This window comes from Alexandromys fortis, unplaced genomic scaffold, assembly GCF_014885135.2.
Source record: "Alexandromys fortis isolate MF-2015 unplaced genomic scaffold, M_Fortis_MF-2015_v1.1 scaffold_148, whole genome shotgun sequence".
Taxonomy (NCBI): Eukaryota; Metazoa; Chordata; class Mammalia; order Rodentia; family Cricetidae; genus Alexandromys; species Alexandromys fortis.
The window spans coordinates 722,600-749,595 of NW_026068019.1; the positions used below are offsets into that span (position 1 = coordinate 722,600).

The 26,996-nt window shown below is 44.0% G+C and overlaps 1 protein-coding gene across 1 annotated transcript in view; it reads right to left on the reverse strand.

The window, feature by feature from the left end:
- Positions 1-26,996, reverse strand: part of Alk (ALK receptor tyrosine kinase) — a 723,384-nt gene that overhangs the window by 476,889 nt on the left and 219,499 nt on the right. Inside the window, exon 3 of the mRNA XM_050162985.1 lies at positions 14,558-14,722. Within this exon, the coding sequence (XP_050018942.1) occupies positions 14,558-14,722 (165 nt within the window). The remainder of the gene's footprint in view (positions 1-14,557; positions 14,723-26,996) is intronic.

Sequence of the window (26,996 nt, forward strand, 5' to 3'; positions counted from 1 at the left end):
TATAGAGAGAGAGAGAGAGAGAGAGAGAGAGAGAGAGAGAGAGAATGCTGACCACAACAGAGAGGAAGACACAAGGACAGGTCAAGGTCCTTGAGAACTGAGACGCGGAGTGTTGCCCCACTACATATACCAACAGTTTCATTATCAAGCAAGGGAATGCCACCCAGAAAATGCATTTTGATAAAGCAGGAATCCAAGCCAGTGTTAGGAATCTTAGAGAAGGAAGCAGAGAGGATCAAAACAGACTGGCATCATCTGGACAGGACCAATCTAGGCCACAATTAGATCAGTTCCTTAGAGTCTTTGTAGCAGTGCTGGATACTATGATCTGTCTGTTTGTGAGCCTGTGTTTGTATGTATGTGCACATGGGAATGCACACACACATGCACACGTACAAATTTGTGTGTAGAGACCAGAAATCCACATCAAGTATTTTTTAAGTATCTTTCTCCATAGCTATATTCTTTTTTTTTTTTTTTTTTGAGACAAGATCTCTCTAAAGCTCAGTTGGTTGCCAGGCCAGTAAACTCCAGGAATCCCCCTGCCTCCACCTCCATGGTGGTAGGATTAAAGGAATGGATCACTCCTCATAGCATTTTCCCATGGGTGCTGGGGATCAAACCCGGGTCCTCACGCTTGCATGAGCCCCTCACTTTGTTGACAAAGCCACCTTCTGATGCCTGTGCTGTCTTTGGAACCTGCTGCAGCTCCACTTATAAAAAGAACTTGGCTTGCTCTAGTTGGAGAAATTAGAAAATGCCAACCCTTCTGGATGAGTCCCACCCAGCGCCAGGACTCATGAACGGCTATAATCGCAGGTGCAGGTTCATTCTTAGCAAATGCTTTGCCACGTCCCTAAAGCCCTGAGTGGAAGGACACCCGTAGACTATGTGACATATGGAAGCGTGGACTAGTCCGGCCTCCTCTTATAGAGTTATGATTCTTAACCTAGGGTAGGACAGTACCGGAGAGAGTCCAGCTGCCAGGGTAGGGATAACTCTTATCAGGTCAGGCCACACGCTCCTCTCCTGAGCCATTTCCCTGTTTACAGAATGTTCTCTTGCACATTATTTTGATCGATTTTTCTAACAAGTCACAAAAGAGAGGCAAAGAGATAAAATGACTCCCAGATCTCTCTTCGACTAGCGTGAGACCAGTCTTTCTCTGTCTTCAATGAGTAAAGATTATCGCACTTCTCGTAGAATTATATCGTAGTCGTCCCATTCAAGAGAATTTTATTTCACTCTTTTTTGCAAGGTCTTGGCTTTCCTTCACATCTCTTCAGGCATAAATTTGGAGTGGTTCATGGCTTTTCTTAAACAGAGCTCATATTTCTTTAAGATGTGTCTTACCTGAACCACTTGATATATAGAAGCCAGTGAGGCTAAAAAATCCAGATAACATTAATAAAAGGTTTGTTGTAAAAGTAAACCGGGAAATAAAGGCGACAGCACCATAGACCTTTATAGATTATCTGGGCCCACCCACAAAATTCAGCAACGACGGAGCTGAGCCGGTCAACCACTCCTGGTTGTCAACAGTGTTCCTTCTGTAAGGGCAGGAGGGCTGTGCACAGCCTAACTAGTCAGGGGGACCTTTATGTTTCCCAAAGGGATTGCACTGCCTGGTGGCCAGATGGTCAAGTGTGGATGCCTGTGTGCACTTGCATGCAACAACCAAAAACAAGCAAGGAAACAGACAAACCTTCCATCACATTGGAGTTTAAGATCCGATTACCATCCACCAGCTTCAGAAGTTTCCGTTATTAACGACCCCTCTGTTTCCAACCGCAGGCCAAAAGATATTGAATGTCTGTGTCATACTGGGCCTTGGTTAGGTTAAGCCTCTTGAGATATAATGAACAAGAGAAACTGTTTCCTCTCTTGGAAGCTTGTCATCTACCTCGGTTTACCAACCTGTAGGTTAGGGTCATGCCTATTGCGCTGTGCTGTGAGAATCCAAGTTAATGGTAGAGGGAAATGCATGCTGCAGCCTGTAGCTCTTACTGTTTTCATTTGACATGGGGCACGGGACTATCTCCAGATGCCAGTTAGCAGTGTGTGTGTGTGTGTGTGTGTGTGTGTGTGTCTGCATTTCCCCACCAGTCCAGTATTAAAACTATGTTGCCATACCTTCCTAGGTTCCCCAGCCGCAAAGAGCTCACCTGGCAAGCTCAGCTGCTTTGGAAGACTTTCTCTTTTTTCCCCTCTAGGGCGATGCATTGATTTTTAAAAGAAATATGTCCTGGCTGCAGTCCAAAGAGCAGCCAGCGGCACAGGGCAGTTCAGAGTCTAGATACTGTGGCCAACATATAGGCTAAGGTGTCTGTCCCCAGATGGTGGCATCTCTGTGCCTCACAGGGTTTGGGGACGAGGTATTTAGTTGTCACTGTATTAGAAATGCATAGTCCCCGTCTGAAAGGGGAAAGGTAGCTTTGATCATCAAATCTCATACCTTTACCTTGGAGATGAAGATTCTGGGTCTGGGGAGATGGCTGTCAGGAAAGTACTTGCCTTGCAATCATGAGGGCCTGAGTTCCACAGTCGGAAACCACATGAAAAAAAATCTAGGCATGATAGGGTACACTTAGAGTCCCAGCACCACGACAGCAGAGACAGGAAGATTCCTGGGGCTTGCAGACCAGCTAGGCCAGCCTAATAATAGGTGAGCCAAGGGCTGTGAGATACTTTGTAACAAAAAAAGCTAAATGATGGTACCTAGGAACAATACCTGTGGTTGTCCTCTGACCTCCATGTACAGAGAGAGAGAGAGACAGAGAGAGAGACAGAGAGAGAGAGAGAGAGAGAGAGAGAGAGAGAGAGAGAGAGAGAGAGAGAGAGAGAGAGAGAGAGAGATCCCATCAAGACTTACCGAGGAAAGCAATAACCTTAATGGCAGACCTGGGACCCTGCCCTTCTTTCCTTACTTCTTATGGCTACCTCCCTGCTGTGGCTTGAATACTAAGATTACCCTACAGGCTTATGTGTTTGCACACCTGGTACCCAGCTGGTTATGCTACTTTGAGAAACTATGTATCCTTCAAGCTGGATGTGGGGGCCGAGCTGGAGAAAGTGGGTCTCTAGGGGGAGGTGCTTGAAGGTTTAGATCAGTTTCTGTTGCTGTGTTAAAATGCCATAGTCAAAAGGCAAGTTTCAGAAGAAAAAGTTTATTTGGGTTTATAATTTCAGAGCAGGAGTCTAGAGTGGCAAGGAAGTGCTGGCGGCAAGTGACCCAAACAGGAAGCTGGTTGACTGGCTGATCACATCTCAGCCACACGTAGGAAGCAGAGCTGGAAGAGGGACCAGGCTAGAAACTCTCAAAGGCCATGCCCTCTTGATATACTTCCTCTAGCCAGGCTTCTCGACATCTTAAAAGTGCGTAACTGTTGGGGGCATGTCTCATTCAAATAGTAAAAGTATTACACAGGCTGACACCATTTCTGGTGCTCTCTCTCCAATTGTCTCCCCACTCTTACTCTGATGTTCTCACTCCTGTTCCAATTTCCTTTCTCCTTCCCTCCATCTTCCTCCCTCTTCTCTCTCCCCAGTCCACCAAGATGTAAAACTCATGGCAAACTCCAACAGCCATGGATAGGGATCTGGGCCTTCTTGCTTGCCTTCTTCATGAAGAAACTGAATCAAAATGAATTCTTGCTTCTTCTCAGACATTCTGTTACAATGAAAAGTAATGGACACACTCCCCATCACTCTGGACAGAACTATATTGCACCATTAGGAAAGGGTATAAGATTCACCAGATGTTTATAGCCCATGCCTTCCCATGAAGAGTCTTTCAGACGGCAAAGATGGCAACAGTTCAGGAGGGGCCTGTTCTGACAAGGACAAGCATTCTGCACCAGGAACCACCACTTCTGAGGTGAGTATGGCTCACTCAGACATGGTGGTCTGAAGCTCCCCCTCCAGCTCCAGCTACTAGATTGGTACCAGACTCATACTACAATGAATCGCCAATCATAGCCCATTATATGATTGCCTAAGGCTCAAGGTCATCATGGTTCAAAAGAAAAATGTGGCCCTTCATGGTGAGTTCTAGAACACAGCCAAGAACATAAGCGTGCACATCTACTCAGCAACCTTAGCTTGGTGGGCAGTCTTACGAAATGGACAGCTGGTCACTGAGAAGCCTTCTGGTAAGTCCGCAAGGACAGGGATGGAAATGAAGTGGGGATGTCTGTGCCTCTCAGCTTAGATGCTGCCTTGGCCTCTGGCTTGTTCTTGATCCCACTGCTCATTTATTTTTACAATTATTTATGCCCCCATCAAAGATGGACCAAGCAGATATCTGGTCGATACCAGAATGTTCTAGTTGATGCCGTCTGGCAATGATGCCATCTAGCTGATGCCAACTGGCATTACACGGTGTCCTCCATGGGCGGGGTGGGGGACAATGTGTTTATCCATCTGCTCGTCTACCTTCCTCAGCTAGCATCACTGTCAACTAGGGCTGATGTGAAATAAAACAATTAACACCACCTCCTCAAAAGCCAAAGCCAACTCAATAGAACACTGTCTTAGTTAGGTTTTCTATTGCTGTGAAGAGCCATGGCAGCTCTTTATATAGGAAAACGTTTGATTAGGGTGGCTGGCTTACAGTTAGAAATTCAGTCCATTATCATCATGTTGGGAAGCAGAGTGGAGTACAGACAGACTAGTGTTGGACAGGGGCTGAGAGTTCTACATCTGGATCCTCAGGCAGCAGGGAAGAAGACTGAGCCAAAGGCCTAAGTTGAGCTTCTAAAACCTCATAGCCCACCCCCTGTGACACACTTCCTCTAACAAGGCCACACCTATTCCAACAAGGCCACACTTCCTAATAGCGCCACTCCCCGCAGTTCTATAGGGGCCATTTTTATTCAAACCACCACAAATACCCATTGACTTGGATTAGAAAGGAACAATGTGTTAATCTTATTATGAAAGGAATGTAGTACCCGGGCTCAAATCCAATACTATCTAAACACATAGGAGAGGAAAGCCACTGTCAACTGAGTCATCTAAAAACAATGTCTACTACTAGGCTGGCCTAGTCCCTTTGTGAACAAGCCTAGTTTCTTTTGCTTTTACAAAAAAAAAATCTCTTATACGTAATGTTGAACTATTTCTGTATTAATGTTTTTACTTAATAATGGGCCTTGACTGAGAAAGAAATCAGAGAAACATCATCCTTCACAATAGCCACAAATAATATAAAATATCTTGAAGTAACTCTAATCAAACAAGTGAAAGACTTATATGACAAGCACTTTAAATATTTAAAGAAAGAAATTGAAGAAGACACCAGAAAATGGAAAGCTCTCTCATGCTCATGGGTAGGTAGAATTAACATAGTAAAAATGACAATCTTACCAAAAGATTCAATGAAATGCCCATCAAAGCAAAATTCTTCACAGACCTCAAAGGAACAATACTCAACTTCATATGGAAAAACAAAAGCCCAGGATAGCCAAAATAATCTTATACAATAAAAGGAACTTCTGGAGGCATCACAATCCCTGACTTGAAACTCTACCACAAAGTTAAGAGTACTGAAAACAGCCTGGTACTGGCATAAAAACAGACAAGAGGGTCAATAGAACTGAACTGAAGATCTAGATATTAATCCACACACCTTTGAACACCTGATTTTTGACAAGGAAGCAAAAATATCAAATGGAAAAAAGAAAGCATATTTAACAAGTGGTGCTGGCATAACTGGATATCAATATGTAGAAGAATGAAAGTAGATTCATATCTATCACCATGCACAAAACTCAATTCCAAATGGATCAAAGACCTCAACATAAAGCCAGCCACACTGAACCTCATAGAAAAGAAAGTGGGAAGTACACTTGAATGCATTGGCATAGGAGACCACTTCCTAAATATAACCCCAGTAGCAAGGCACTGAAAGAAACAATTAATAAATTTATTAATAAATTAATAAATGAGACCTCCTGAAACTGAAAAGCTTCTATAAAGCAAAGGACTTGGTGAACAAGACAAAAGGACAGCCTACCGAATGGGGAAAGATCTTCACTAACCCCACATCAGACAGAGGGCTGATCTCCAAAATATATAAAGAACTCAAAAACCTGTTCATCAAAAAAACAAATAATCCAATAAGAAATAGGGTACAGACCTAAACAGAGAACTCAACAGATAAATCTAAAAATGGCTGAAAGACACTCAAGAAAATGTTCAACATTCTTAACCATCAGAGAAATGCAAATCAGAACAATTCTGAGAGTTCATCTTACACCTGCAAGAATGGCCAAGATCAAAAACACTGATCACAGCTTGTACTGGAGAGATTGTGGGGTAAAGGGAACACTTCCGCATTGCTGGTAGGAGTGCAAACTGGTACAACCACTTTAGATATTAGTATGGCGATTTCTCAGAAAATTAGGGAACAACCTACCTCAAGACCCAGATACCACTTTTGGGTATATACCCAAAGGATGTTCAATCATATCACAAGGACAAGTGCTCAACTATGTTCATAGCAGCATTGTTTATCATAACCAGAACCTGGAAATAACCTAAAGGTTCCTCAACCAAAGAATGCATAGAGAAGATGTGGTACATTTACACAATGGAAATACACAGAGGAAAAAAATGACATTTTGAAATTTACGGGCAAATGGATGGATCTAAAAAAAAATTATATTGTTTGAGGTAACCCAGACACAGAAAAGCAAATATAACATGTACTCACTCATAAGTGGCTTTTAGACTTAAGGCAAAGAAAAATCAGCCTACAATTCACAATCCCAGAGAACCTAAACAATAAAGAGGACCCCAAGAGAGACATACATGGATCTAATCTAAATGGGAAGTAGAAAAAGATAAGATCTCCTGAGTAAATTGGAAGCATGAAGATCATGGGGTAGGGTAGAAGGGGAGAGGAGAGCAAAGGAGGAGAGTGAAAAAAATAGCTCAATAAAAACAATAAAAAATAAAAATAATGTGCCTTAAGTACTTCCATATATTATATATATGTGTATATATAAATATATATATTTCTTTGTTATTGTTGCTGTTAGTGGTGGCAGTGGTGATGGTGGTGATGGTGGTGGTGGTGGTGTGTGTGTGTGCAGATGCCCTCAAAGGCCAGAGGCATTAAGTGCCCCTGGATCTGAGTCTCAAGTGGTTTTGTCTTAATGTGGGTGCTGGGAACTAGACTTGGGTTCTCAGTATATACACTTAACTGCTGGGCCATATCTCAACTCCCACTAAATATATTTCTATAGCAGAAATATAACAACATAATAGGTTGGGCATGCTACATCTTATTTAATTAAGTGCTTATTGTTGGGTCCTTAAAATGTTTCTCCTTTTTGCCCTCATAAGTAGTATCTAGATGAGCCAATAGGTCTAAGAACTACATAGAGGAAGAATGTCTCATGACTTGGGAAAATCATTATGTTAACACACTCAGCCTAAAAGTTATTCCCACCCTACCTTACCCCATCTCCTTGAAGAAGAAGAAAAAAAAGACGCATATGTTAAGAAAAAAGATTAAAGGTCCTTGAAACTTAAACAACTCTTGTAAATCTAGACCTGTCTGGAGACATTCTTGGGGAAGAAGCCCCTGGTCAGTGGCAGTAGGTTATGGGGAGAAGGGGAACAGAGGGAAACCTGCACTAAAAGGCTCCCTTAGAATCAAGGAAGGTCATGAATAACCATGGCACCAGGCTGAAATGACTTGGGGAACCAGGAAGTCTTTTCCCACTAATACAGGTGTGTGGGCTCAGTATGACCAATACTATATTTCTTTTCATGTTAGAAAAAAAAAAAACAAATTAAACTTTGCCAGTAGTAGTATCGAGCTATGTGTATATAAATGATAAGTGATACACAGGCACATGCTCAAAACTATGTTATATCATGAAGGACCATGAAATACAGCAAAGCCTGGAGACGCTGCCGTAAAGGTGAAACAACAGGAGACTGAGACAGCATCCCAGGATGGCAGCTTGAGGGAGCTGGCACTTGGCAATTCTTGCACAGATGCCCCAGTACCAGTCTGAAATAAGTGAAAAGAAAGAACATTTCTTTTTCTGTTCAGATTCCTGCTCTGCCAATCACCCATTATCTCGATTGCGTGTTTCTTTTATTCCAGGTGGCTTATCACTCTTGCCTGCTCCAACTGCTTCCATATCCTTCTCAAACCAGAGGTCTTTGGTAGAGGTTGCTCATATTGAGAAAGTGAAACATGCAATTATTGGCTCTCATTAACCAAGTGACCTCAGGGGCAACCACTGGGCCCTGTGGGTTGTAACTACTCGGCTTGCAGCCTGCACTAGGACATGCCACCATCAGGGCAGGAAGGAGGGCAGTGCTCTTGGGACGCAGCACAGTGATTTGTCAACTCTGAGCTCGTCTCCTCTCCATCTTGCTGGCAGCCTGCCCTAGTCCGCTGAAGACACACCCTCCTTTGGCTCGCTCACACGTGGAACTTGCCTTCCAGAAAGAGCGAACATGAACCCACGCACGACTCAGCGGCTGAGGGGTTAATTGAGGAGCTGTCAGGCAATCTGCACATGGAGGCTGAAGACAGAAACGATGAACTTCACTGTGTAAAAGGAGACCTGGCAGATTTCATCACTCTTGGCATTTACCCACAACCAAAGCGTCAAGAGTCAGGACATGCGCAACAGGGCAGTTCAGCCACCTAGCCCGCAAGAGTGACTGGAAAGGAAGGAGTAGGTATGGGGCTCTATTAGGTACAGGGTTTCCTTAGGCATCTCAGGCCAGCCAGGAGTTCTGTCTCAGGATCCCAAATATCTTAGAGCGTAAATATTTACCACCACAGCCTTCTGGGGTTTCTTTGAGGAAATTTAAGCCCTTTGAAACAAGAGGAAGGATTAGCAATTCTGGCACTAATTGCTGTCTCCTGAATCTGCTTCACTGGACCCCCTGAAGGTTTGAGAGCTCAACCCATGGGTGCAGAGAGAAAGAAATGGGGTCTACGTTCCAACTGGGATAGGAGAGGAAAACCCAGTAAGTACCCACTTAGACAGGAGATGAGAACCCAAAGCTCCAAAACCTATGTCAGAGAAGGCATTTAGAAATGTTTCTTGTTTGTTTTGTTTTTTTGCAGATTTAATTAAGGATCCTGAGATGAAACCATGTTGGATGTAAGGCAGGTCATAAGTCTAGGACAATTCTTCTCCCTGCTGAGACAAAGAGAGAAGGGCATGGGCAGAGACTGCCATGGTCCATCTAAGCTAAAGAACATTCGTTGCTCCCAGTCAGCACCAGGAACCAGGGCAGAGCCGTGAGATGGAATCTCTTTCAGAGACTCCAGAAGGAACCAGCCCTGTCGGTGCCTTGATGTCCAACTCTGGGCTTCCATATTCAGGAGAGGATCCATGTCTGGGCTGGTTCTGTAAACCACCCAGTTTCTACGAATCTGTTAGAGCAGTCATTGGAAGTCAAGAGCTAAACACTGTGGAGTGAAAGACTGAGCAGCTCCCACTGAGGTGTTATGGAACTCTGGTCATGTTCAGAAGCATCTGGAGGTGCTCCAGGCCTCAAGACAATGTGTTTCAACCATTTGAAAACTATGTCACCTTTATGAGGAATAGGAGAATTTCAGTAACAGCTTCCCAACTGAGTGTCCACCAAAGTGAAAACTCGAGAAGCAGAACTCCAGAAGAGACTTGTGCTGAAGTTCACTCTTCATTTATACACGAGAAGGCATGGAGCAAGGGAGGGAACACTTGTGATAGGGGGTCTTTTGTTTTTAAGCTGGATTTCATAAGAGACCGAAATGGAGTCTTGCTGGGGAGAGGAAAATCTGCCCCTTGAATGCGTTCTGCAACACTGGAGGTAGTATGCATTAAAACATGCCCCAGGCATTTAAAAAGTCACAGAATGCCCCAACCTGATGATGCCTCAGGAGTTTATTAATTTATAAATATTGTGTCCTATCAAAATGATCCCTTTTATTATCTTGCTGCTCTAAATTGTAATGTCTTACCTATATCATTCTCAGTTATAGGGACCATAAATTAAAATCATTCAAAATTTATAATCTTAGAGTTCATTACCTATGATTGTTATTACTTTTCTGCCTTTTGCTGGCCCATCTTTATCCCTGGCAAGAAATATTGCAACATAATCTAAATACCATTCAACTAATAAATGTTCAGTTAAAAAAAAAAAAGATCAAACATCAAACCCTAAAGAATACTCCATCACTTTTCCTCACCCACACTGCAAGCATGCTCCTCAACATCTGGAAAACAGAGAATCTGGGGAGCAGAGCATTAGGGCTGCACTGTGGGTCCAGACTGGTAGAGCTATTTTCATTCGCTGTACCTTGGCGGGCATTAGCGTGGGCGGCATTATACGAGCCCACTTCGTTAGGAACAGCCTCTCACTTCAAGGGGTAAGGAAGGATATAGTGAATTGCCTTGAAAAGTAAACAGGCATCCATGGTTTGAAAAATCTGAGCAGAAATCCCACATCATGTGTGGGGACTGATTCCCCCATTTTCCATGATGGGTCAATGCTTTGTTTAGTAGACTGTGCTAATCCTGGCGATCAACTTGACTGCATCTGCAACGAATTAAAACACAAGGGACAAGGCACTCCTGGAAGGAATTTTCTTGACTAACTCATTTTAAGTGAGATGACCTATCCCAAATCCGGGCCACACCTCCTGGTTGCAGTCCAAATAAAAGAAGTCTGTTTGCCTTCACTTTTGCTGGTAAATTCATCTATCCAGTTGCTGAGGCCTTCCTTAGCTGGCATTAGAACTTATTTCTTTAGGATTCCAAGATAGACTGGAAACCAGTAGCTCTCTGGGAATCCTCCTGGACTCCAACACCAGATTGGGGCGCTGAGACATTCAGGATCATGGGTTGAACAAATGCCAATTTCCAGCCTTTCTTTTGTGTGTCAGCCATTGCTAGACTACCAAGACCATGACCTGTGAACGACTCCAATAATTCCCCTTTTTATACTCTCTCTCTCATCCCATCATTTCTGTTCCTTTAGAGACCCTTGATTAATACAGACTCCTTCATCTGGAAGAGGAGTGTACATTTCTTACAGTAGGAACATCCGCATCACCAAAGGGTTTGCTAAAGCAGAGAGGTACACACACAATGGCTTTTGTTGTGGTCTCTTATATCACAATCTTTATGGGGGCTGCATACCACCACATTGTTCAAATGACTGAAGTTGACAAATGTGTACTTAAAGATGGGTTCTCCCAGCCTGTCTGAGTAGCCTACTGCGAGAAGCTTCGCATTGGCTGCATGTGCTGACCCTTGGGAATCAAGCTTCCTAAAAACATAAATGTGCTCGCTACGTGTCACATTACAGAGATTTCTCTCCCTCCTCTCCTCTCATATCTTGGTTTCTCATAGCTTTCCATGTGACTCACACAGGTCAGAGATCACAAGGAAAAAGACAGAGAAGGAGAAGCAGGTTAGAAGTCATCAGTGCACAATTTATTTATTGCCACTGTTTAAAACATGCAAAAGTTCTCAACTTCTAGATACACACCACCTGACATCACAGAGGCTGTGGGACTCATGCAGAGTCTATCTGTTGTGTGCTCCAATTCACTACGTCATCCTGGCCCACTCAATCCGTAATATATAGTTATTTAAGAAATATATACAGCAAGTCAGGTGGTGGTGGTGCATGCCTTTAATCCCAGCACTCAGGATTCAGAGGCAGGGGGATCTCTGTGAGTCTGAGGCCAGCCTGGTCTACAAAGCCAGGACTACACAGAGAAACTCTGCCTCAAAACACACACACACACACACACACACACACACACACACTGATTAAAAATTAGAGGTTTTATGAAGTCTTTGTTAGGGTTTTTATTGCTATGCTAAGAATTAATGACCAAGAGTAATTTGGACGGGAAAGGGTTTTTTGTTCACTTCATAGTTCATCATTATAGGAAGTCAAGGCAAGATCCCAAGGCAGGAGCTGAAGCAAAGGATATCCTGCCTTCTGGCTTGCTCCTCATGGTTTGCTCAGTTTGCTTTCTTCCAGTGCCAGGATCGTCAGCCTAGGGGCGGCACAGCACACAGAGAGCTAAGCAGTCCTACTTCAACCACCAGTCAAGAAAATGCTCCACAGGCTTGCACACAGGCCAATCTGCTGGGGGCATTTTCTCCATTGGGTTCCTTCTTCCCAGCAGACTTTTGTCTGTGTCAGTTTGACATAAAACTAGCCAGCCAGGTTGGCTATTAGAATTCAGAGATAACCACAGTAGTGGCTATGAATCATCAGAGTCAATATGAAAAGATGGCCTATGTCAACAGTGCACAAGTGAAGTTATGGCTTAGAACCACCTAAGAAAATACACTTAGAAATACACTTAGAATATTTTAGGAAGTCCACTGAGGGAGAGGGACAGCTCAGTTGGCAAAGCGGTAGCTACTCAACCATGAGGACCTCAGTTTGATCCCCAGAACCCACTTACAAGCCAGGTACAGTAAGAAACCTCTAATCCTAGCACTGGTGAAGCAAACAGGAGGCTCCCTGGGGCTTGCTGACTCCAGGTTAATGAGAATCAAACAAAAGATGCATTTAATGTACACCCCAGCAACTTCATCTTTGTTGTGTGACTCAAGGCGCCTGTAACAAGTGCACCAAGAGAGCTGCAAAAATGCTCAAGGTAGTGTTATCAGTAATTGCAAAAACCTGGAGATAACCCAAACATTCAATGACAGAAGAGAGAAAAGAAACTGTTGCCTTCGTGCTATGAATTCAAGGGACCACAAAGACAATAGACCAAAGCTACATGTACCAGAATGAACAAGTTACCAGATGATAGAATGATTCTATTTATATGAAAAGGCGGAAGACCTAATAAATTCTTTGTGTGGGGGCCACACGATTAGGTGGTAAGGCCATAAAGACAGACAAATGAATGATTAACATATAATACCAAAAAACAGTTACCTCCAAGGGTAGTGTGATGTTTGTGGCCAAGCGAGGGCAGACAGCATTGAGATGCTTTAGCTTGGTGGGAAAAGCTTGAGTGTTGCTTAGACTATCCTCTATAATTTGTGCACACACGTTAGAGCTATCTTTTGTACCTGCCAGATTTCATAATATATAAACTTCAAATTCCTAGGCCTCAGTTCAGATCTCTTGACTTGGCATCTCCAAGCAATGCTTTCTGCAATTTCTGTTATAAACCCCCCTGCACTGCCCGATTAAGAGCGATTTACCTATGCATGCTCTCACACAGACCAGACATCTTCATCCAGAAGATGGCAGCTTAAAGCACAAATCAACCTCAAACTAACTCAAGAGGGTCGGGAAAGCAGAAAAGGAAGTTTGGAAGAATGCACGGAAAGGGATCGTGCCCAGTAGGTCTGTTGGGGTGCCAGGGATTGAGGGTGGCAGATAGGACAAATCCAAGGGCACTGATGATGGTTGTGTCATATTTCTCAGCTCAAACGAGCCCCACCCTTGATAGACTCCGCAGACGTATGAGCCCAAGTTCGTCATCGTCAGGAACTGGGGTGCAGTACAGGCTCCAGTCATTGCTTTCGCTACAGACACAGAGATGTGACATGGTGGAAAGAGCCTTACTTGGCATTCATTGTGGTAGACTTGTAGACCTGCCCATAAAAGTGTGTGATCTTGGTCCAGTCATTCCCCTCCTCAGAGTCTTGGTTTTCCCCTCATTGGTGTTGAATCCCAGAGGACTGTTAAGGATGGCAAGTCCTACGTATGCCCAGTAAATCCATTCCCAGTTTCCACCTCTTCCTAAAGACCAGAAACCCATGCTGTCAGTTTGAGGGCCAACAGAGTTTTCTATTTCTGAGGAATTGGAAGTCTTGTGGTTCCGCTTGGCTAGAGAGACCAGAAGGCTGAAGTGAGCTTCATGTTTTCACATCTCCCTGTAAAAACTCTTCCAACTGTGCAACCAGAACCACTATTCAGTGTCTAATCTTCAGGTCCCGAAAATTTGGCAGGCAATATTCATAAACAGCTCGGGACCACTGAAAGCACCGCGCAAAACAAGCATGCAGCCTGAATATTCATGAATGACTCTGGAACACACATTGAACCCAGTTGTACGGCGCCCCCCCCCCCCATTGAGATTGGCAGATTCAGCAAATAAAAATGCAGAACACGATTGAAGTTTTCCATACGGTTGGAATAGGTTTTGGTCTAAGTATGTTTTGAGCATCACCTGAGACATACTAAAAAAGTGCTTATTTCTTTTTTAGAAATTCAAATCAACTGAGTGACTCGGGTTTTCCTTGGCAACCCCACTCTAGATGGTCAAACAGATCAACAAGTTATCAGTGTCTTACCTTGGGAAATCTATGTTGAAGAGTTCTAGAATCCTACTCTATTACTCGTGAAGAATAAAGGGCTAGATTCATCTTAAAATTAGACTCATGTGTTCCCTGACACATGGGTCAAAGAGCTATGAAAAGTAAAGATATCAAAGTCTATTTCCAAGGAGACAAAGGCAGAACAGGGGTGGGAAAACCTTTTCATTTCAAGGAAATAGGCAGCTGAGCCTCATCCGGGCCCACCCAGGACCCTCCCCCCTTACCTCTGGGCGTCTCCTTAGATCGTTCTGCCTCTGGCCCATCCAACAAGTCCATCTGCGAGGCCTCCTCAGCGGGCACACGTCGCCAGGACCAGCTCTGGTTCCCGTGGTTGTGGAGAGGAGGGGAATACTCCAGCTCACAGGGGAAGTCAAAGCTGCACTCCAGACCTGCAATGACAAAGGAGGTCATTGGAACAAGCTGTTCCCCAAACATGGGCCCGGGCCTCTAGCAGTCCGGCCTTTGCCTCTTCCACAGCCTCCACCCATCCAGGACAGGTAAGGTGCAATTCCATCAGTGACCATGCGCCAGGCTGCCAAAAGGAAAGAACAGATGTTGTTCCCCAAACTCCCGGGACACTGAGCGGCTGTGCTTGCCATGAAGAGGGAGAGGGCCTCACCGTGGGTGAGCACAGCTCGTCTAAGCAAGTAACGTCTGAATGTGAGTCTGCCTCTAATACTTACCAACTCTCTGGCTTTCAATTCCCTCCCCTCTGTTCACTGAAAGTGATGCCTTCAGCCTTAAGAAGTGTGTGCAGAAGACCTAGGCAGGTCCTGCAGTGCCTGACTGAGAAGTCCCAGATCAAAGCAAACACACGGTACTCACAGCCTTGTTTTGCCATCTTGGCATCTCCACCTCTACCTCTGTAACCACTAGTGGGTCAATAATACTATGAGTGGGTCCTAGCTTACTCTCTCCTGAAGGAGCCCAAGGGACAGCCACTGAGTATGGAGACCTAGGAAGGAAAGGAAGCAGGGAGAGCCTTGCCCTGGAAAAGTTGTGCTCCATGTCGGCTTGTGTGTGGAAAACATCATTATGAGAGGCACTGTCTGCTTGCCTCACATTCGGGGCACCTGAGCCTCTTGGCATCTTTGCTCTCTTTATCCATTCACTGTCTAGTATCTAATGTGGTGGAAATGCTTTGCAAGGGCTGGGCTCTCCGAGCACGCTGATGGAATCATGGAGGATGTCTTCTCACGTGTGGACCTTGTTTCCTTTATCAGCCAAACAAAGGGTTTACAGACTAGATATTGTGGAAATAGGCATCGAGTGAAACTGGCCCTCCTTGGCTACTGATTTGCTGGCGACCTTCTGTAAGTCCTCTACCCTGTCTGGACCTCATACGTCTTCAAGTAGAAGACCAAGGCCAGATGCTTTTCAAAGTTCTTTCTCAATTTAACTTTTGTAAGATTCCAAAGTCCTTGCTCCTGGAGGGGTTATTGCTAATTTGATGAATCAATCTGTGGTCCTGCTAATGGGTGCTAACTCCCAATTAACACTGGTGCTTTTAAACAGCTGCTTTTTGGGGCCACTATTTCCAGCACCAAAAGAAGCCTGGTATGCTGGATGGTCCTGTAATCATATCCAGGGACAGCTGGCCCTTTCTGGGAGCGAAAGTGAAGTGATTCCCATCGACACAGCCGAACTATCTAAGTTAGAAGGGGGGGGGGGGGGGGGGGGGGGGGACTCTCAATTGCACTTCTATTAAGTGTCTTTCTGTTTCTGGGCAATAGGGATTGGTTTTATGTTTCCCAGCGGCTCTCCAGGAGCTAGATCCTGTGGTCCTAAGGTTAATACCACTTGCCCTTTCATGCTGCAGACAATTCCCCTTTATAATGGGGAGATGGAACCTCGTTTGTGTTGCCCTGTCACTCGCCGCCTTTGTATCTTCTCAGCACTGAAGATGGTCTGCCTGCCTCTGAGGGCGGCAGAGCTGCTGTTGAGAGTGTCTGTGGAGGAACTGCCGGTTTTGTTAATCAACCTCTCCCCGCCCCACCCCCTGACCAGAGACTCATCTATCCCATTGGGCTTTGAAATTGTCTGTGTAACTGAGGATGATCACCCTGACCCTCCTGTTTCCACTTCCTGAGTGGTAGAATCCTAGGTATACAATCCTTGTCTCTGCGCTGCTGTTGAGCAAATTCAGGACCGTGTGCATTCTAAGCTAACTGAGCCTCCTCCTCGGCTCCCTAACCATCAGCGCTGGCTTGCCAGACACCTTGCTTTGGGATCAGAATGCCAGGATAAAACTGGTACTGTGTTTGGTGCCTTGCAATACCAAACTGGCCTCAAAGTGAATGTGGCTTCGCTGTTACATGTGGCTTCGCTAGGGAGGCCCCCAATCTCCATTCGCATTAGCAAATGGGAAAAGATACGAGGAAAAGAGAGCAGCCACCACCCAACGGTGACAATTATTGATGCTGTCCCAAAACTTCAGCTTCTACAGCTATCATCCATCACATCTATTCTTCTCCAAATAAAGATGTCCCACTTCCATCTGAGACAGAGGGGTGCTGTGCCGAAACAGACGTCGCCTGGCAAACGTGCTCGTGTTCATATTAGGCAAACAGACCTCAGACTGAGAACCATCCATTCTGGGATGCCTGGCCTCTGGGGAGTGTAATAATCCACTGTGTTGGGGTCAAACCCTGCCTGGGAAAGCAGGCTATGCAAATGCCCCACCACCAAATGAGTTTGTTTTGAAATCAGTGCTTGGAGGCAGGCCTCCTCTAGCTCTCCCAGCTGTACTTCCTGGCTTTAAATAGGAATGGAGTTAATATTGCTGCTCGTTTTGGATGGAACTGAATTGGATTTTTCTACATTCTGATTTAATTTCTTATAAAGCATTGAGAGGCAGGTTGTTTTTTTCTCCCTTCTAAACCACCTTTAATATCTCTAGGCAATAATATCTGGGGATCATTTTCTCTAACAACGCCAGGAAAGACTCCTCTTCTTTAGGCCTTGTCAAAGGTTCTAGTTACGGGGTGCTTCTTAAAGACCCCTCTTTTGCTCTCTTCTGACTCGGGGCCTGTGAGGCAGAAGCTCTAAGCTCTCTTTCTCAGAAAGGACTCAGAGGGATCAAGGGATTCATCAAAGTGCTCAGCCTTCCATGGGCCCAGGTAAGTCCACACCCAAGGGAAGAGATTGGAAACCTTATCCAGGGCACCCCTCATCTTATCTGCTGGGGACCATTCTAAGTACATATTCCCATCAACATATTTAGTCTACAGAGCAACACTAAGAAGTGGGTGGTATTTTCTCCTCTGTAGATGAAACCAGAACTCAGAAAGGTTACTCTTATGAAGACGATAGCCCCCACCCACTTCCAGGAAGAGCCAGAAAGAGACCCAAGGCTGGAGCATACTGTCAACCCAGGGTTTTCTGCTCACTCCACCACAGTTCCAGAATCAAAGTCCAGGGACAAAGACCAAATTAACTAATGTCTGAGTGTGGCGGCTCATTTCAGTTGCTGAGTTATTACAATAAGCGACATCTAGGGTATTAATGAGGCATGTCTTTGGGTGTGTCTATGGGGTGATCCCAGAGGGGAGTGCTGAGAGGGAAGACACCCCGAATGAGGGCAGCACCATGCACTGGGGTCCTCGGCTGAAGAGAAAGGAGAAAGTCGGAAGAGCATCAGCGTTCATCTCTCTCTACTCCCTGAGGAGAGCACAATGTCATGTCGAGCTTCCGTGGCAGCCATGTCTTTGCCTCCATGAAGAATTGTATCCCCCTCAAACCATGAGAGTAAATCCTTCCTCCTCCCTTCACCCCTCATCAGGAGTTTCATGACAGCAGAGAGGAAAGCACCTAATGCCCCAGGACACTGTGAAGATGGCTGTTCCTGGACTTCAACTCTGCCCACTGCTCACATCCTCAGATTTCTGCACTGGCCTCGGGGGACAGATGGTGTGGGAGGTCCTTCTGTCTGTGTACTGCTTTTATTGGTTAATGAAAGAAGAACTGCCTTGGCCTATAGCATGGGAGGAGGGAGGTGGAGTCAGGGAGAAGCAATGGAGCCTCCAGCAGAGTCAGACATGCTGAAACTTGGCTGGTAAGCCACTGCCACGTGGTGATGCACAGATTAATAGAAATGGGTTAAATTAATATGTAAGAGTTAGCCAATAAGAAGGGGCCAAGCAGTGTTTTACTTAATATAGTTTCTGTGTGGTTATTTTGGTTCTGGGCATCCAGGACGAACAAGCGGCCCCTCCTAACTACAGACAGATCTATTGCTCCTTGTAAAGGCAATGTTAGACACTTTACAGCCATTATGACCTTCACAAGAATGCAGAGGTCTCAGCCTTGACTGCATATATCCATTTGGTCTATGAAAAGCTGACCATTGAAAAATAACAATGAGGGGGGGGGGAAGTAATTATCATGTGCCAATTAAAACTATAAAAGAAAGAAAGGGAGATACTATTCCTAACCGCTGAGTGTGCAGTTACAATCAATCACTGATGCCTGATACTCGTCTTTATTATCAATTCCTTCATGGAAGAAAGATAGTAGAACCTTCTAGAAATGATCAGCCTGCTGGGAGGAACATAAAGTGCTGTAAAATAAATCTTTGGCGGGGCACAGTCACGATGGCTCTTGGTCCTGCAAAAAGCAGCTGAAGGACCCTGGGGAGGGCTGTTATCTGAACCTACATTTCTGCATTTAAAATAGAAGAAAAAGAGTACCCTTCCCCAGAAGCACTGGTCTTTGCTGGGGCTCACTGACTGTACCACAGCTGCAGCTCCTCCTGATCTCACAGCCAAACCTATGGACCAGCAGACATTCGCCACTAGCACTGGAAGGAGACTCTAGGAATGTGATACTTAAAGGGGACACTTCTTACTCTAGATTGTCAAAGACTCGTTAAAGGAACCTCAAGCAGTTTGTTACAACAGGTCAAGACAAGAATGAGCTTCTCTCTCTCTCTCTCTCTCTCTCTCTCTCTCTCTCTTTCTCTCTTTCCCTTCCCCACCTGGTGTGTGTGTGTGTGTGTGTGTGTGTGTGTGTGTGTGTACTCATACGTACATGTTGTATATCTATACCCTGAAACTTGCCAGGATAGGGGTCACATTTCAAAGCTCAAAAATACTAACAGTTCAAAACATTGCTTCATTGTGAAATGTTGTCATTGAGGAAAATGTCCCAGAACCCATTAGAGCCACACTGTAGGACAGATGCCTGGAAGGGTTGGCAATGGCTGCCTGCTTTAACAGTCTGAGTCTGCAGATGAAAATGGTGGAAATCTGGTCTCTAGCAAAGGGTGAGACTGCCAACAACAAAGTGGCCGTGGCTAAGGCCTAAAGCAGTTAAGACAGAGGTGGGAGCTTCTTGACCCAGGCCGCATACCAGGAAAAGACACTCAAGGGATGAGGTTCCCGGTGCTGTACACCACAGAATGGTAACAGGGAGACCTGGTATCTTCAGGCCCTGGATTTCCTCTTGGTTGGGCTTAGAAAATCCATCCACCTGCCTTTGTATCCAGATGACCTTGAGGTCCCCCAAATGGCCATCTGTGTCTCCTAAATCTTCAACCAGTTAATGTAGAGGCTGCCCACTGGCTTTCTAAATCACCGTGGCTCAATTTCAAAGCAGAAGCAAGGAACCAGCAACCACATTTAGTTTTCAGGACATTCCCTCAAAACCAGTCATCATCTAAGTGACCTCAGCCACAGCAGGGGCTTTAAAGAGCAGCTGCCCCAGAAAGTTAGGATGCAAATGTTGTAGAATTCAACAGAAGAGATGATGCCATGCTTGTGGGCCCCATGACGTGGACTCATCCTCTCTGTCAAGAGTATTTCAGAACCCAGGCTGACAGCTGACTCTGGGACAAATTGACAACAGACTTTGGCAGATTCATAATTTCCACGGTCATACCTGGTGTGAGAAGTCCTTCTGTATGTGTGTTGTTTTTATTGGTTAATGAATGAAGAAACTGATTTAGGCAAGTCTATAGCAGGGCAGAACGGAGCTAGGTGTGGAAAACTAAACTGAATGCTGGGAGAAACAAGGCAGAGTCAGAGAGAAGCCATGTATCCCCGCCAAAGACAGATGCTGGATCTTTACCTGGTGAGCCACAGCCTCATAAAGATACACGGATTAATGGAAATAGAGATGGGTTAATTTAAGATATAAGTTAGTCAGAAATACAGTTTAAGCTATTGGCCAAACAGTATTGCAAATAATATGGTTTCTGTGTGATTATTTCAGGGCTGAGCAGCCAGGAACAAACAAGCAGCCTCCCTACAACACACACATACACCCTAATATGGATTTCAGTTGACCATAAGAAATAGTCTTTATGATAGCAGATGGCCCTTTCAGTATTCTTTTGCACCATATGGCAGGTGGTATCACCTTTAGGCAACAATCCCAGAACCAGAGGCTATTAAAACTTGGAGTAAATGATATTTGAGGTCAAAACCTTTTCTTCCATTGGACAAACCCTTAGATCCATGCAAGGAAAAACCTAACCCTGAGTCATGTGTGTCATTTGTCATGGTCCTTCACACAATACAAAGGACATTTCCCTTGTTTTATGAGGGCCTCTTGAATGCCACCTCTCCAGAGAGTGCCAAATCTGAGCTACCTGAGTGTCACGGTCAGTAACCACCAGCTCTTACTTCTCAGGGATCCATTCATTGGCACATGTAGCTGGGCTAATTTACTGGGCACATTTACATAGTGATGGAACAGACATCCCCGTGTGTTCCTGAGAAGGCTGCTTTGTGTATTTAATAACAAGAATTACATGAGGTGTCAGGATATGTGGTGATGCTCTTGCCACTGGCCTTTAGAGGCATCTGTATTTGAAGCTACCATTTATTAAGCAGAACAGGAGAACCAGCATTCCCAAACCAGTTAGCCCTTCAGGACTATCCCAGCTCAAGGTAATGCCCCACCCCAGCATCTGCCAATCCTGGAGTACAAGCTCGTGTCTCCTTTCCTTAACTGATCCATCAGAACCTCTCAATTGCATACCATAAGAATCAGGAGGGACTTTGGAGTCCATCTGAAATACAGAAACTGAAGCCAGAGGCATTGTGGGGCTTGCCAGAAAACGCACAGTGGGTGAGTTGCAGAACTGGTACTAAAACCCTGTGATTTTTATTCTAACTACTTAATGCTTTGGGTAACAAACAAACAAAGCAATAACTTATATAATTAGGAAAATTCTCAAAAATCCACTGGTGTTTGTTGTTGTTGTTTTTCTGGAACGAGCTGGCAAAGCCACACATGGCGAGGTTTCAAATATCTCCCCGTGAGTGGATGGCTCAATTCATCTCCAGGAAGGCGTTTAGGGTTCTCTCAAACTAAATCTTCTCTTCTGCCAATAAGCTGCTCTTTGATGGTTGCTGGAAGCTTCCTGCTGGTGAGAAGGTCTGTTCACAGGCCAGAAGCTACAGTGAGAATGGAGTGAGAGAACACACTAGGCGAGGAGGGAAAGGGAAAGATCACCAGAAAGTTCCTGGAATGTCTCCCAGCACCAAGTCAAATTAGTCTTGTGTTATGGGGGCAATTCATTTAACCACTTGAGGCTTGGTTTCCTTATATGTACAAAGGGAAGCACGAATGACAATGATTAAAATATCATATCTCCTATGAACTCTATGAATGCACACAAGGTAGTGGCCATAATGTATAGTTTCTCCTCCATTTGTGTGTGTGTGTGTGTGTGTGTGTGTGTGTGTGTGTGTTACAGAGTACTTAAGGGGTTTGTGAACAGCATGCAGCAAGTTGCTTAACAGTGGCAACAGAGACTCACTATCTCCCGGAGCTGGAGAGGCAAGTGTGGCTCACAATGCTGGCAGTCAACATACATTCACCATGTTGGACTGGGCAGAACCAAAAGGCAAAGCCACAAGCCTAAGTCCTAGCCATGCCACTGCTAGCATTTTAAGAAATGCGCCTGGACAGAAGATGATTACAGATATGCAAATTCATAAAAAAGACCTCTGAATAGGTCACAGTGTTGAATAAATGTACTTGGGCTTAAGAGAGAGTAGAAAGAATAAAAATAATAAAATAATTATTAAAAAATAATAGAGTAAAAAAGCAACATAAAGATGGAAAATAAACAAAGAGTCTGGACTATGTATATTATTGTATTTTCTTTGAATTATTTAACTGTGAATGAGCTAAGTACAGAGAGACATTTCATTGTATGGGCTGCTATGCTAAACCAACATATATATTTTAAAGGTATCGAAACTTGAGTCTAAGGATATGTTACTTTGGAAAAGAGGTTCTGCTTCTGTTTCCACAGAGGATGGAAACCTGTGGATTCCTTCCAGTCTAATGTAGTTTGTTGAAACAAGAGCCCACTGAAAGGACTCTGTAAACCTTAAAAATACTTCACCCAGCAAACAGCAGGAAACAATTTGGAGAAAACTATGCCCAAATTCCCAAAATGATTGTTTATAAATGTTTATTTTCATTTTAAAAGGGTAGTAATAAATGGTTAATGGTCACAAATAAGGGGACTATTATATACAGATAAATACATTAGGAAGGTCAGTTTTGTTATATGTATATTTCTATTTTGTTTACAATTAAGAAATACAGATTAATAGATAGTCATCTGTAATAATCAAACCTTTAGTCATGTTATGTTCTCCAGATGTACAGAGATATATTTCAGATGGGCAGGTATTCTCCAAACCTTTCAAAGACCTACAGAATATGGCATTTAAAATGTTTTAAGAACTTAGACTTTTCTCAACATGTCTGCTTCTGGCGCCACCAATACTTCAGAGAGGTTGATGGGCATTGAAGAAACTCATTATGGAATTTGTCTTCAATGTGACAAGACTAGTCATTTAGACAAATTGCTTGATGGTATGCTATATGAACCGGACATGCAGGACCCAGAAAAGTGACTGCTAAACTTTACAAAAGATGAAATAGTTCTTCAAGGTTTCTGCTTCACAGAAGAGTCTGACAGAAATTCTGCAGGACACAGAAGAAAATGGCTGACAAACTGCCAATACAGGTGAAACAGTCTTTCAAATTTCCTGTTCCGTGGAAGATTCTGCCAGATACTATGGGCCTATAGGCTGAAGATGGATGCTCCAACATTAAAGAAGAACTTTGGATGACTGTCTAGGCAGCACTATGTCTCTGTCAATTCTAGAGTTTTGGAAGTTGCTTGCAATGCACTTCCTATTTAGATAGGTAATATTATATACTTCTTGGGTCTTTGATAGAGCTGAAGACAGACAGTTATAGTTTTCCTTAGTTATGATAAAATATAAATTATATGTAAATATTATAACTATAATTATTGCTTGATACCTGTTTTGTTATATGTAATTTTACTATGTTAAAGCTAAAAACCTTTCTTTTTGTTTAGACAGAAACAGGGCAATAATGTTGAATTTCCTTCTGTATGTTGTTAATATGTTTTATTAGCAGTGGTTAATAAAAAAGTTTCTTTGGCCTGTGTCAGGGCAGAATAAAACCAGGACAGAAATCCTAACAGAGATATATAGAGAGAGTAGACAAAGTCATATTTATGCTATGTAGCTGCCAAAGGAGCTATATGCCAGAAACTTACCAGTAGGCTATAGCTTCATGGCGATACACAGATTAATACAAATGGGTTAATTTAAGATATAAGAGCTTGCTAGGAATATGCTTGAACTATTGCCCAGACAGTGTTATAATTAATATAGTTTCTGTGTGGTTATTCAGGTCTGGGTGGCTGGAAATGTACATGCAGTCTCCTGTTACACATTAAGAAATGGTCTCTCAACCAAACCAAGAGACTGCTATCATGGCTAGCTTTAGGTGGGTAAAGTAGTCAGTGGTAGCATTGGATGCATAGTGCTGAGGGCAAGACTGTGTCAAACGTTATTTCATTTAGAGGTGTGAAGGCAAAGGGATGGATGAATGTTCATCACTCAACGCTTCCTCCAGAAGACATCAACTGAGATCATGCACCTTCATGCATGGCATTTAATCTGCATAGAGCTCTGTTTCCTAATCAGGAAATGAAGTGGTGAGATCAAGCAATTTCAATTTTCTTCTATAACTATCATGCTTAGACTAATCACCCCCTTTGGGAAGGTAGCCAAAGCAAGTTCTCTAACACAGCTCTCACCAGCTGGGCAGCAGGAAGCTGGGAGTTCTTCCTTCCATACCAAGCTTAGATGATTAAGGATGGCTACTTCCTCTTCCTGGATAATTTCCTAAAGGGACACTTGGCCCACCAGTCACCTTTGGTATTAATCCACCAGCTGCCATCAACATCTGGCCACTCACTTCATAACACTAAATACCCAACCTGGCCCCTCTCCGCCCCTCACTCACACCTACTGTTCATTTGTCATGGGGCCTGGGACTTGAAATCATTCACTCCCTTCCCATCGTCCTGCATCCGGGGATGCATCTGGGAACCAATCACTCAACTCAAGACATCTGTTTTGCTCACAATCAAGCTGCAGAGAAGATGGGCCAAGTCTCCTTTAATCAATCAATCACATAAACACTGCCTTGGAGGGGGAGGCGCGTGAGCATGAGTTCACAGAGGGATGGTAGATGGCACAGAAAGCTTAATTCTCATTTCTCTCATCCATTGTCATCACCATGTTTCCATCTACACAATCTGTAGACAGTAAAGAATGAGAGTCTGTTCTTTATCTCAGGAAAAAAAATTGTTAGAAGTAATTAAAAATGACAGGTATACTGAGATTAACAAGCTCATCCTCATTTTAGGAAGGGAAAACTGAGGCATAAGACAGTCTTATGTCTTGGTGGCTTGGCCAAGGTGGTATGGACTTCAGTCTGGAAAAGTAAGAGGGCTGAGGCTTGAGTTCATATTGGTCCTCCAGTTCATGATCTTAGTTTGTAGGAAACACTTATGCGTGCTCTTACTCTCTTTGAATGTGGATGTGTTGAAGTGGGAGGTCTCAGACAGAATAAACAAGAGCTCAGAGGACATGGTGAAACTTTAGCAGCTTGTACTACCAGTCAATGTGGTCTTTGTGACTGAGATTCTTGAGATGAGAACCCAGGAGAAAAGCTCTGAGCCATGTGGCATCCATGGCAACGGGAGGAAGCTGGTGGACAAGGGAGACCTGAGAAGATACAAATGCTTCTCTCACTTACTATGGTGTCTCTGGAGAGCGGAATCTGCTGACTGTTGCAAGCAAGCCTGAGGGTTCTCAGATAATGGCAAGAGTTAAATAGATGAACCCCAGGCTGCCTGGTATGTATCCTACCTGTTATCTACTTGCAGCCCAGCTGATGAGATGGGCTAGCCTGTATCTAACTCTTAAAGTATGCAGACTCAGAACAGCCAGGAGGACACACAAAGAAGCCAGGCAATATGTGCTTAGCATCTTGAAGACTGATAAGATTTCAACAGATAGTAAAGGAATTACCAGGAAGTTTGCTGAGAACAAAGGATAGAAAAAGATTTGAACTGGACATGGAACTAAACATTGCCCAACAGTATGATTTTGTGAGTTTTGAAACCATACTATAGTTTATGGCATCATGATTAAAGATAAAAAATATTTTCAGGCTGTGAGAGGGAAAACTAGATATTCATAAGTTTTAAGCACAAAACTTTAGGCATACACACACATATACATACATACATACATACATACATACATACATATGTATATGAATGACACCAAAACACAGGATACTGCTCCCACTGGATGGAGTTCAGAAAGCACTAATGAAACACCTGTGCTCTGAACACATTCATATCTTTCCTCATAACTTTATATTTTTGAGCACTTTATACACGAACACTGCATCTACATCACCCCCTGCTCCCCTTTCCTCTCCTCCCATGCCCCCCAAATTAATGCTCTCTTATTTAGTCATTATTGTTACAAGTATATACATGTATATGTGCGTATGTGTGTGTGTGTGTGCAAATATGTATGTATAACCTATTGAGTACATTTAGCTTTCCTCATATGTGCATCAGCCCACGGCTGACTTCTTGGGATTGGGACTTATGCAGGATGTCATCTGATTCTTTCTCTCTCAAAGACGTTGATCATCTGTAACTCTTTATTGGGGATGGGGGGAACAGAACCAAAAAAAGTGGGGCTGTAATTGAAAGTAAGAAAACTCCTGAGAATGGGAGTCAGTCCTTTCCCTCACTGCTCTGTATTTCGTCTTTGGGCAGATTCTAGGAGACCATCAGTGCAGTGATTATGGAAGAGGTTAAAGTGTTAAAGTTGGCAACGAGGAGGTAAAGCAAAAGCTTATGATTCTCAAGCTCAATTATCAGTGCGGTGACCCCAGGAATCTAGATTTTGATGTTCTCTAGGTAGTTATGAGGCACCTCCACTAAGCCTGGCAAGAAGTTCATCTCTACAAGGAGGTTACTGCTGCACATTGAAGCAATTCTTGGGGCAACGCAACCCTGCTAGGCTGACAGAGACTTATGATGTCCAATAATGAGATAGGTAAAGCAATAGCTCAGGCTGAAGTACGAGGAATTCCATGTGAATGCAGGCACAGAATGAGCCATGACCATGCCTCGACCATAGAGAGGTAAGGTACAGGGAGACGAAGAAGCTGCCTAGGTTTCAGTCTGCACTTCGCCACTGCCCTGCAGATAATCCAGGCACCACAGGGTCTTCCCCTCCTCGTCCAAAAGATGAAGCTATTTGACCAGACAGATGTGGGCCCTAA